At 35.8% G+C, this 13,383-nt stretch overlaps 1 protein-coding gene across 1 annotated transcript; it reads left to right on the top strand.

Annotated features, from left to right (window-relative positions):
• Positions 1-776: 776 nt before the first annotated feature.
• LOC110911342 (pyruvate dehydrogenase E1 component subunit alpha, mitochondrial) lies at positions 777-5,543 on the top strand. The gene is made up of 9 exons (XM_022155951.2): positions 777-1,161; positions 1,957-2,350; positions 3,265-3,344; positions 3,677-3,754; positions 4,008-4,103; positions 4,584-4,655; positions 4,757-4,810; positions 4,908-4,973; positions 5,053-5,543. The coding sequence occupies exons 1-9, from the start codon at positions 865-867 to the stop codon at positions 5,095-5,097; spliced, it is 1,182 nt and encodes a 393-aa protein (XP_022011643.1). The 5' UTR covers positions 777-864; the 3' UTR covers positions 5,098-5,543.
• The last annotated feature ends 7,840 nt before the right edge of the window (positions 5,544-13,383 follow it).

A 13,383-nucleotide genomic window follows, 5' to 3' on the forward strand; every position in this document is an offset into this window, starting at 1 on the left:
GCTAAAAACTCTTTGAAAAATGATTTGCAACGGATGAGGATGATGTTGGGGAATCCATTTTTGATATGGTGGTGTGGTTTTGTGTTTATTTTTTAGTTCTGTCGTCTGCCTAATTCCATATACTGTTAAGGCAAAATTTTAACTCATCATACTGTTAGGTAGTGTTTGTTTCACATAATGAAATGAAATCCGGATGGAATTGGAATTGAATTCAAATCTCTTGAAATCCTACAAGCAATGAGATTTGAAATTACTTGAGGAGAATGTTTTAGAAATCTCAAGAAGGCCAAAATTCTTGAACTTTATATGAACTACTCCAACTAGTATACAACTCCCAGGGGCCACAAAACCCACAAAGCCTTCAACAAGCTGAGATGAAATTCCTTAAGGCACAAGGTTTAGACTTCTAAGGACTCTTATTTTAATCTTCAAGCTCATATCTTTGAGACTTTTTTGAGGACCCTTCTAACTTACCACTCACACAACAAGCTGTTTTTAGCCAATTCAAATTACATCTTCAATTACAATTCATTTTGTGAAACGAACACGACTTTAGTGTTTGGTGTTGTAAATTGCCCTAACTTCCCTTTTGATATTGAAACATGTGTTGCTAAACTATCACTAATGACTCATACCATAAAACTAAAACTAACTTTTACCAACACTCTAACAAATCAAACCTTTGGCCTCGAATCAGAAACCGATAAAAAACAAAGGACTAAACTTGTAAATTACTCTTACACTTTTACACTTCATAATATTCATTATGTTTTCATAATCATCATTTTGTTCTCTTTATTATTCCTCTCCACCCCTCACCAACCCTAACATTCCGATCAATTCACCGGCCCAACCACCGTTGTCATGGCTCTAACTCGCCGGAGCTCCGGCCTCCTGAAGCCTCTCTCCGCCGCATCCTCCGCATCCTTCCTCCACCGCCGCCCGTTCTCTACCGACGACACCACCACAATCACCGTCGAAACCAGCGTTCCGTTCACCGGCCACAACTGCGAACCTCCGTCGAGATCCGTGGATACGACTCCGAAAGAGCTCATGAAGTTTTTTACGGATATGGCGGTTATGCGCCGTATGGAGATCGCTGCGGATTCTCTGTATAAATCGAAGCTGATCCGAGGGTTTTGTCATCTGTATGACGGACAGGTATGAGATTTACTAATTGAATTGAATTTTTTTGATGAATATTTACAAGGATACAGTTAGGTTAAATAAAATGAAACACAATTCAATACATGATAGGCATAAGATTTGTGAAAATTCACCTCACGTGAAATGGATTGAATTATTGTTGATGAATATTCATAAGGATACAATCAGGTTTAGGCATTAAACGAACCGAACATTCAGTTAACGGTTCGCGAATCATTCAGTTAAATGAATGAACATGAACAAACATCCCGTTCGTTTATATATGTTCATTTGTTTTTTTGTTTAATTATTCATTCAAATTTGATTTATAACTGGTATTAATTAGAAATCAATCTGAATTAAATAATTTAAAATCATTTGCTTAGGTATGTTTAATTTTTGAATGTTTGATGTAATGATGATGGTATTTCAGACTTTAGTTTGGGTATTCACATTAACTTATAACTAGTTACTAGTGTTAGTTTTTGTTGGTTTGGTTATGTTTGTTTGTGATTTTTATGTTAATGAATTGTTCGTTTAGAATATTAACAAACGAACATGAACACGTTCATTTTCTTAACAAACAAACACGAACAAGAAAATTCGTTTGTGTGAGTGTTCATGTCGGTTTGCTTTTAAGTGTTAGTGTTCGTTTGCTTGTTCGGTTAAATTTAAACAAACAAACAAACAAGAACAAACCCCGTTCGTGTTTGTTCTGTTCATTTACAAGCCTAATCAGGTTGAACACAAGGACACACAATCAAACACAACACTACGAAAATAACTAACTAATCTTATCTCTAATAACAGGAAGCTGTTAGCATAGGTATGGAAGCTGCAATCACGAAGCAGGATTGCATAATCACTGCCTATCGTGACCATTGCCTCTTCCTAGGGCGCGGCGGGACGCTGTTGGAGAGTTTTGCTGAACTTATGGGCCGGCAAGCGGGTTGCTCCAATGGGAAAGGAGGTTCGATGCATTTTTATAAGAAGGAATCATGTTTTTTTGGAGGACATGGGATTGTTGGAGCTCAGGTGCCGTTAGGGTGTGGATTAGCGTTTGCTCAGAAGTATAGGAAGGAAGATCATGTCACTTTTGCTATGTATGGTGATGGTGCTGCTAACCAAGGGCAGCTTTTTGAAGCGCTGAATATGGCTGCTCTTTGGGACTTGCCTGCCATTTTGGTGTGCGAAAACAATCACTGTAAGGCCTTTTTTATCAGAAATAGGAAAATCATGATTGATTGTCTGTCATGTTTTATTAAATGAAATAATGAGTGATCTTGTTTGAATTTGTCTATTTGTTGTATGCTAGTTTGTACACATGCTAATTTGAACATTCATAAATATCATCTAGAGACTTAAGCTGTAATACTTCTTGTTTGCTAATCATTCATACTTGGTTTTAAAATAAGCGTGAGGCGCTTTGAGGCGTTTAGGCCCGAAAGTACGCTAGGTGTTACTCTATGTACAACCAAATAAACTTTACTTACAACCAAAAGTTGTGCCTCTCTCGTCGGTTTTACATATCAACCTTTTTATCAAGCAAACATTTGATAATTTCTTCATCCCTTTGGTTGTTTATAAATATCACCCTCCTACTAACCCTAGTAATGACGAGCTTTAACCACTTTTGACCTATAAGTACATGAAACGCTGATTTAAAGCCTCAAGCTGCTTTCCTGATCGACCCGCACATCAGGCGCTTAAGGGGCACCTCTTAAAATCAAGCATACATATACCATTTGCTGTAGGATATTAAACATGTGGATATCAGGATACATGTGCCCTGTGATATAAATTTTATTGGAACAGTTGGTTGGACTAGAGTATTGAAGTATATAATTATTTGGGCATGAATTCTGGACATGATAAGCTGACCACCAATAAATTAGAAAATCAAACAAAATATAGAAAATAATGTAAAAACAATATTGGAGTTTTCTGAAAGTCTAGTTCTAGAACATAAGCTCTGACAACTTAGTGGTCTAATTAAGAAGAGATCCTGTTTCAAGATTACGTGTGTTTGTGTGTGTATCTATTCATCAACTTAAAGAGTACAAACGTAGACAGTACACATACTTTGGTTGCTCATTGAGTTTTATTGGAGATGTGCAGATGGTATGGGTACAGCAGAATGGAGAGCTGCAAAGAGTCCTGCTTATTACAAGCGTGGGGATTATGTTCCAGGATTGAAGGTGAGTTTGGTTCTTTTATATTTTTCTGGGAGTCTTGCATGCTCTTTAAAATTAGTTTAGACGTGAACGTTGAAAGAACAAAAGGTGACCGAGAATCCAAGACTACATACTCATTCTTGTTAGGTGTTTGTTTATATTTTATATATTGTACTCTTTCCTTGCCATGAACTTTGTAGCAGTACCCTTGACACAACTTGAGTAATTTCTATATATCTATATATATGTATATCTTTGTGAAATTTCTATATTTCTTTATGCATATAGTTGAAAGAACAAAAGGTGACCGAGAGTCCGAGACTACAACTTGAGTAATGATCTTAATGCTTGTGCAGGTTGATGGTATGGATGCCTTTGCTGTCAAACAAGCTTGTAAATTTGCAAAGGAACATGTTTTGAAGAATGGACCTATTGTAAGTAGTCAACGTTTTTGTGTGCTTTTCATGCCAATTAGGACCCTCGTTCTTTGTGGGATTCCTATTTTATCCTTCTCCTGATATTGCTATTTTTGTCAAAGTTATATGAAAAATTAGTTAATTAACTTAACCCTATTACTCGATGCAATACAAGCATGGGAAACATCACATATGTTCCTTACGAGCATTTTTAATATGGAATTATGGATCACTCGTTTAACTTTATTCTCTTGTTAATTATTATTTTCAGATTCTGGAAATGGATACTTACAGGTACCATGGCCACTCTATGTCCGATCCTGGTAGCACCTACCGTACACGTGATGAAATTAGCGGTGTCAGACAGGTTCGTCAAATTTTTAACATATTTTTATTAAATCATTAATTTTATTAATTCTATTAAGAGTTAAATGCCATTTTAGTCCCTGTGGTTTGGGCCATTTTGCCAGTTTAGTCCAAAGGTTTCATTTTTAACCTGTGGGTCCAAAAAGGTTTCACAGTTGCCATTTTAGTCCACTTGGTTAACTTCATCCATTTTTTCTGTTAACGAGAAGGCCAATTTGGTCATTTTGTATGTAATTCTGTTAACGAAAAGGGCAATTCAGCCATATAAAATGACCGAATTGGCCTTCTCGTTAACAGAAAAAATGGATGAAGTTAACCCAGTGGACTAAAATGGCAACTGTGAAACCTTTTTGGACCCACAGGTTAAAAATGAAACCTTTGGACTAAATTGGCAAAATGGCCCAAACCACAGGGACTAACATGGCATTTAACTCTTCTATTAATAGTAATAAACTAATAATGTGTAATCCACTATTTTCAGGAACGTGATCCTATTGAAAGAATAAGGAAATTGATACTCGCTCATGATTTAGCCACCGAAAAGGAGCTAAAGGTGATCCACAGATCCTCCTTTGCTGTTCATGCTATTGTTCTTCACTTTTTTAATCTTCAATACATCTTCAGTGACCGTATAAACCATTATATATTTTTCAGGATATAGAGAAACAAGTTCGAAAAGAAGTAGATGACGCTATTGCTCAGGCGAAGGTGATAAATTTGTCAAAGTTCTCTTTTTTTACTTTCATCCATCAACTTAAATGGCGGTTCATAAATAACCTGATACCATATTTCTCTGAAACTACAGGAAAGCCCGATGCCAGCTGAATCTGAACTCTTTACCAATGTTTATCGTAAAGGATTCGGGGTTGAGGTATTTTTTTATTTGTCTCCCGTTATTAATAATCTTTAATTGCTATTTTCTAATCTAACTTGTTACTTATGTTTTGCAGTCATTCGGGGCAGACAGGAAAGAACTCAGAGCTACACTTCCCTGATTGCAAATATGAAACCATAATCAACAGTATGTTTCTGTTCACTCCTGCTCTATTCTGCTCTCCGCACACCAAACAAGAATAACGAGAACAGATAGACCCGACAAATAACCTTTTAGCGCACGCTGTTTTGCTTTGATTTATGTTGTTTTCCGTCAATTTCACGGCACAACCCAAAAGTTGACATTCTTGGGTGAGATGATTCTTTTGGCCAGAATCAGATGCTTCTGATTTTTGTGCTCCTGGAGTTTCATACACTTTGACCCGTAAACCCATTGACCCGTTGTTTTAGTTAAAGCTTGAATTTGTGGGATGTATTTTCCCTTTCGTGGTCTATTGAAAGCCTGTTGACATTGAATTGGTATTTGGTATTGTGTTTTGTGATTTATCATAGGTTTGCGAAAATGTTTAAAACTGTTTTATGAGTAGGAAATTGTATGTTTACTTCATCTCCGGTATATGTATTTGATCTCTCTTCCTATCAACGGTATATAACTCGTGGTCACGCTTACTTTTTCATACCAAAGTGACACAATTTTTATCAATATAATTAAGGTCAAATTTGAGTTGAGCTTTTTCGAGTCATCTTATGGAATTCGTGCAAGACAAAAATGACGTATAAGGTTTGAGATCAAGTTTATAATGATTTGACTCGAGTTCTTATCAAGTTTTGAGTTATATGTAATATGCTAATATATATGTACCTAAGGCTGTCAATGTGTTTGAACTTTTATGGAGTTATTAGAGCTCTTTTGTTGTTGAATACTAATACAATACAATACTTGGCTTTTATCATGTAGGTGAGATTTTTTACAACTATTTTTATATTAACTAATTTAATTTGGGTTTCATTTGTAACTATTCTTTATTTATTGTCATAAATAATTGACAAGTTTTTACTACCTCATATCTATCTCTAACATAACCACTGCCAGATCTTGGTTGGTTTGTCAGCCTCTTTCCCATCTCTCCCTTATGATGCAATTTTTTTTTCTCCAGTCTTAGCGGCAACTAGGGGGCGTAAACAAGTTGGGGTCTAAACCAATTGAGCTGAGCCCAGGCTTATATTGGCTCGAGCTCGACTTACTTAATTTTAAGAGAGCTTGAGCTCGGTTTGTTTAAAGTTTTATTTCTAAGGGTATACGGCGTTGATGCGGGGAACAATGCGGGGAGGGTTTTTGCCGCATGAGGGGTGCACCACCAACAAGGTTTTGCCGTGCGGTGAGTTGTTGCTAGGGCTGGCATATCGTGTGTACCCGTACACGATAAGACACGATACACGAAACCCCATACACGAACACGACACGATAACTTATCGTGTCCTTTTTTTCAAACACGAACACGACATGATATACACAAAAATTACCTGTTAATACCTGTTAACACGACTGTTCGACTGTTATACACGAAAATTACCTGTTAACACGAACAAAAGCACGAACACGACATGCTATCTGAGAGTTACAGAGGAGTTTAGGGTTTTATTTTTTTTTAATTGAATGAGGAATGAAAATAGAAAGGAATTAAAGAACCCACACGTACATGTCCAATGAGTTTTATTTAATTTAATTTCTTATCGTGTACTAACAGGTATTAACAGGTAAACATGTATTTAACCTGTTTATACACGAAAATTAACAGGTAATCTCGTGTCTACCTGTTTGGTACACGATACCTGTTAAGGCCATACACGATACCTGTTAACTTCGTGTAGGTTCGTGTCGTGTATTCGTGTAAAATTGTCAGCCTTAGTTGTTGCCGCATGCGATGAAGGTGTGGGAGAGGGGATAAAGGTGGGGCCCACTAGTATTTAACCAATCATGCCTTTTATTATTAGGCAAATTGGAAATAAATAATCCCAACTCACTGTTATTGGCCAATAATAATCCCAACTCATTTAATCACCAATAATAATCCAAACTATTCACTTTTGTTTGTAAAGTACTCCCACGTTAAAAAAACACTAACTAGGTTAAAATATTGCTGATGTGGCTTAACATGTGTGGACTGACGTGGCTGGTTAACATCTTACTTGTGTATAAAATGATTATCAGCCTCATTTGCACACACAATCGCACTCTCCTTCAAAACCCTAATTCAACAAATTGGGGAAATTCAGTCGATTGTGTGTGCAAATGAGGCTGATAAACATTTTATACACAGGTAAGATGTTAACCAGCCACGTCAGTCCACACATGTTAAGCCACATCAACAATATTTTAACCTAGTTAGTGTTTTTTTAACGTGGGAGTATTTTACAAACAAAAGTGAGTAGTTCGAATTATTATTGGTGATTAAATAAGTTGGGATTATTATTGGCCAATAACAGTGAGTTGGAATTATTTATTTCCAATTTGCCTTATTATTATTATTATTATTATTATTATTATTATTATTTTAAATGGTTTGGGTGAAACCACCCTTTGTGTTTTTGGGCAAAAGGGGTGTATGAAAGGGGAATTGACATGGCAAATCATGATTGAGTGCGTAAAAATTTCTCTCAATCTCATGAGAGGTCTACCCCCTTCACCCTAAAAGATTAAGCTCAACTCAAGAGTAATTTTTCAAGGTTGGATTCACTTTTATCATTTCTTAAAGTATATAGCTATATGATTTCTACATTTATAGTTATAACTTTTATTTTATATAAAATAAAATTTGTATTATTGATTTATTTTTTTATTCACTTTTATTTTATATATTTGGGCCCTCGAAAGGGGGGGGGGGGGTGATAGTGCACTAATTTTAACGTTATTTTACTAATTTCGTGAAAATAAACGTTAAAAGCGGTGGACGGTTAATCATACATTGTGTGGTGGCATTAATAGCTGAAAGACAAAAGGGTACATGCACTAATGCTTTTGTCCCGATTGTTGAGTGTTATGTGCCTTATATTCAAGTCTTGATGCAAAACTACTATCAGGGTCTCACTGAAAGCAGTCTCTCTATTCGTAGAAGGTAGATGTAAGGTTGTCTACATCTTACCCTCCTCAAACTCTACCTTAGATTTGCTATTGGTGGGATTTACTGAGTATGATGATGATGGTTTATTGTTATTATAATTTTATGTACAATAATAATTTATATATAAATATGTATTCAACATATCAAGTAAAATTAATGTAAATAAAAGGCCCTTTTAGGTTCATTAGTCGGCTCGAGCTTGACATGTGAAACTTGGGCTCAAGCTCGACATGTGAAGCTCGAAAACCAAGCTCGTTTATTAAATGAGCCTCAATAAAAGCTCGAGCTCGTTTAAGTTCCATTCAATTCAAGTTTTAGCGAGCCAATCTCGTATGGCTCATGACCGGATGGGCTCACTTACACCCTTAGTGGCAACTCTTGCTGGCATACCGTCATGGTGTCATGCCTCTTATCACCACCGCTATGGCCTTAGATTCCTTGCTGCCGTTTGCCTCCATCAAATTTTATATTGTTCTAAATTTTTTAGAGTTCATTTTTTTTATATATTGTTTGTACTTATTCCACCGAGCTTCTTTGTTTTTAGCCTGATTTCCTCCTGCTCCGTATGCCCGAGATAAATCTAGTTAAACTTTACTATATAGACAAGATTTATTATAATCATCTTCTATATCACGATAAGGACTTATGGTCATTGTCAAAATGGTATAAAATATACAGCACAAACACAGAAATAACAAAGAACACAGAGGAAGCGACAAAACATGACGTAACTTTTATTATCTTTACCAACCCGAAAAACACCCAAACCACCCAAGATCTTACAGAACTGTAAGATCAGAAAAACGAACAATACAAAGTTCACAATCAACTGATAACGATCAGTTGATTAATCAAAACAAAAAAACAACTAGAATGAAATGTTACAACCTGAACAAAGAAGATTTGCAAGATCTGGAAAATAATACTAAACAGACGAAGAGATTAATCTTCACTAAATCTTCGACATATCACCAGCAGATCAAACGAACATCAACTAAAACGAACAGACCTTGATTCGTCTTCAACTTGATTCGTCTTCAACTGGTATGAACAAAAACCCCAAAGTTAGAGAGTGAGATAAGATGAATGAACGTTCCAGAAACCCTAGCTCACAAGAGGCCTTTTATACACCTGCAAAAATACATTTACACTTTGCACCCACATAAATCATCACATATGATCGGAACCCCTGAGAAGTTTCATATTACACCCTTGAACTTAAAACAATAACACTGATGCATTTAGAAGTTGTTATAACCGAATGAATTAATCACAAGCCCAGCTTGTATTAGTTATAACTTGACCGGGCCCAACAACAACATAAGCCCAATAAATAAGCAGTCTAGAATATGAATGAACATATAAGGATATTTTCAACATGCCCCCATCATTCATATTCTGTACATGTCAATTTTCCCAGTTTATGACACATAGTGTGTTGCAACCTGAATGACAGCCTAAAAAGCCACTTTTAACACGCCCCCTTCATTCAGGGGTAAACATGGCAAAAATTACCAAGTTCCTTACAAAGAGATTGACATCGGTTAACACACAATTCCTTCGCAAAAAAAATTTTCAGGTTCAATAATACTAGCGTAAAATCCCTTTCTCAAAAATACAGATCAATTTCAAAGTGAACAGACCTCTGATGTATAACAGGATTCTTACAAACGATATGACAAGAACACACCAGACAGTTAACAAAACAGACAACTAACAAAACAGACAAAACTGTTATGATAAGAACACCAGACAACGATGAAAGCCTACATGGTTCTGGCAACCAGAAACATATCTCTTACACAAGAGAAAACTTACAAGGCTAACATTACATACATTCAAAAAACCAAGACTATAAGACACAGCCAAACAAATCCTGGTTAAACACAGAATTACACAATTTGTAACCAGAATAACATATCTCACACGAGACAACATAACTCGGAACAAAGACTGAAAACAACAAATCATACGATTCTAAGAATTCAGAACCAAGTCCAAAAAACAATACGTGTGAAGAACTCAAAGATAATTTGAATAAAGCAAAAAACTTTTTACAACTCCACAACAAATACAAAATCACAAGAGCCATACCAAATGCATAACACAATCAGATACACATCTGACAATCATAAAGTCACACGACTTTCACAACTAAGACAAAACTCGCAAACATGAGTATCAAACATGGAATTACAAATCCCCATACAAAACAACTATCAGATACAATACTAATAGTACAAAGAATGAAGAACCACATGGTTCTATCATAATTCAAGAAACATATCTGATGAAAAACAAAGAGATATAAACCTCTATACAACTCAGAACGATGTCTGAAAACTTGAATCACATGTTTCAAGACCATAAAAAGTCACACGACTTTAAAAAAACAGAACCAAGTCTGAAACTTTTGAATCACACGATTCAAAAAACAGTTATGACAAAACTTAGAATCACACAATTCTATGTCACATAACAATTTTACAGCTAAAAAACCCCTAGGAGAATAAAAACAGAGAACTTTTTCAACTAGATAAAGAACTAACAAATATTTATTGGGCTTATGTTGTTGTTGGGCCCGGTCAAGTTATAACTAATACAAGCTGGGCTTGTGATTAATTCATTCGGTTATAACAACTTCTAAATGCATCAGTGTTATTGTTTTAAGTTCAAGGGTGTAATATGAAACTTCTCAGGGGTTCCGATCATATGTGATGATTTATGTGGGTGCAAAGTGTAAATGTATTTTTGCAGGTGTATAAAAGGCCTCTTGTGAGCTAGGGTTTCTGGAACGTTCATTCATCTTATCTCACTCTCTAACTTTGGGGTTTTTGTTCATACCAGTTGAAGACGAATCAAGTTGAAGACGAATCAAGGTCTGTTCGTTTTAGTTGATGTTCGTTTGATCTGCTGGTGATATGTCGAAGATTTAGTGAAGATTAATCTCTTCGTCTGTTTAGTATTATTTTCCAGATCTTGCAAATCTTCTTTGTTCAGGTTGTAACATTTCATTCTAGTTGTTTTTTTGTTTTGATTAATCAACTGATCGTTATCAGTTGATTGTGAACTTTGTATTGTTCGTTTTTCTGATCTTACAGTTCTGTAAGATCTTGGGTGGTTTGGGTGTTTTTCGGGTTGGTAAAGATAATAAAAGTTACGTCATGTTTTGTCGCTTCCTCTGTGTTCTTTGTTATTTCTGTGTTTGTGCTGTATATTTTATACCATTTTGACATGGTATCAGAGCTAATAGCTCATGAGTCTGATTTATGGGATTTCCGCTGTGCGTTGAGTTCGTTTTTTGGTTTGTCCTTGTCTCGTTTTTTTTAATCCGTTTCTTGTAGTGTGTTGAGATATTTTCTAGGGTTTCACTTGTTCCTCTGGTTCGCTCATGTTCTTGGTGATTCTGGAATCATCTGGTGTTGAAGATCATCTTGTGTTGATCATCCGTCTTCATCTTCTGGAGTTGATCATCTTGTGTTGATCATCTGTCTGGTTTAGATCTCAGTGTTGAGATCGTTGTATTAGAGATTGTGTTAATCTCTTTGTTTTGTATCCTTCATTTTTTGTTCTTGTATTGTTCTAGTTAATGTTCAACAGATTTCTTCAATCTGTTGAACTTGTATTGTACACTGGTTAAAGATCTCAGACTTTTGAGATCTAGGGTTTGGTTGGGTTATTTTCTGGGTTGGATAATCAATAAAGGTTTTGTCACAGTTTTGTCGCTACATCCTGTGTATTTGTTCAATATTTGTTAGATCTATACCAGCTTGTATTAGTTATAACTTGACCGGGCCCAACAACAACATAAGCCCAATAAATAAGCAGTCTAGAATATGAATGAACATATAAGGATATTTTCAACATGCCCCCATCATTCATATTCTGTACATGTCAATTTTCCCAGTTTATGACACATAGTGTGTTGCAACCTGAATGACAGCCTAAAAAGCCACTTTTAACAGTCATTATATGTTTCCATTTAATTATCTCATTCTACTTTTATAATTAGTTCATCGCTGCAACGAAAATTGGTTCGCGTTGTTTACGTCTAGCTTTCCCGAACTATTTTCGAGCCTAGAATCAAGATCCGACCTACAACACATAAATAAACTCATTAGAAGGTAACCCGAGTCCAAACCAAGTAACCAACATCATCATCATCATCGTACTCAGTAAATCGCATCAATAGCAAAGCTAAGGTAAGGTCTGAGGAGGGAAAGATGTAGACAACCTTACCTCTACCCCGTAGGAATAGAGAGACTGCTTCCAGTGAGACCCTCGGCTCGATAGTTGTTTTGCATCAAGCCTTGGACATAAGGCACATAACACTCAGCAATTGAGACAAACGCCGATTAGTGCATGTACCTCATTGTCTTTGGGCTACCAACGCCACCACATAATACATGATTAACCATCCTCCTCTTTTAATGTTATTTTCACGAAATTAGTAAAATAACGTTAAAATTAGTGCACTTTCACTTTTACCACCCGAGCGCCCACACATATATACATTATATGAGCATACCACAAGCGGGGTATCATCATACTCAGTAACTCCAACAAATAGCAAAACTAATGTAAGGTCTGAAGAGGGTAAGATGTAGACAACCTTACCTCTACCCCGTAGGAATAGAGAAGTTGCTTCCAGTGAAACCCCCGCCTTGACAGTAGTTTTGCATTAAGCCTTGGACATAAGGCACATAATACTCAGCAATTGAGACAAATGCCAATTAGTATATGTACCCCTTGTGTTTCGGCTATGATCCAATAATGAAGTTAGTTATCTATTCAAATCAATGTAAAGTATGTTAAGGAACATCTAAGATAGATCTGATAACTTTACTTAAGAAAACCGTGGGGATAGATAAGTACACTTGGTGTTGGTGTTGTCAGTTGTCACGGGTGTACCATTTAACGCAACGGTGATGTCTTATTCCACCAATCACATTATTTTTTTATATAAAGTAGCTCAACTAGATTAGTATCATTCAATATTCAATATTTTCTGTTTTAAGTTTGAAGTGAATATTATTTATATAAAAACATATTATAATAATATATTTGAAATCAGTTTTCTATGTTATATATCGTTTCTATATGTGAAACATGACTAGTTGAGTCTAGTGTTTGCTTTAATTCTCTAAGAACATATTTGGTGTTCATTTGTGCTTGTTTCGCATGGTACAACACCTGCATTGATAGTAATGCTAAGAGATAACCAACAAGAGTGCGAATTAGGCGAGGATGTTGTGTTCAGTTTCAAGGTTATGATGTAGAGTGTGTTTTTGAGTATGAATACACGAGTGTTTTCATAACGCTTAA

This window comes from Helianthus annuus, chromosome 15 (genome assembly GCF_002127325.2).
Source record: "Helianthus annuus cultivar XRQ/B chromosome 15, HanXRQr2.0-SUNRISE, whole genome shotgun sequence".
Classification (NCBI taxonomy): domain Eukaryota; kingdom Viridiplantae; phylum Streptophyta; class Magnoliopsida; order Asterales; family Asteraceae; genus Helianthus; species Helianthus annuus.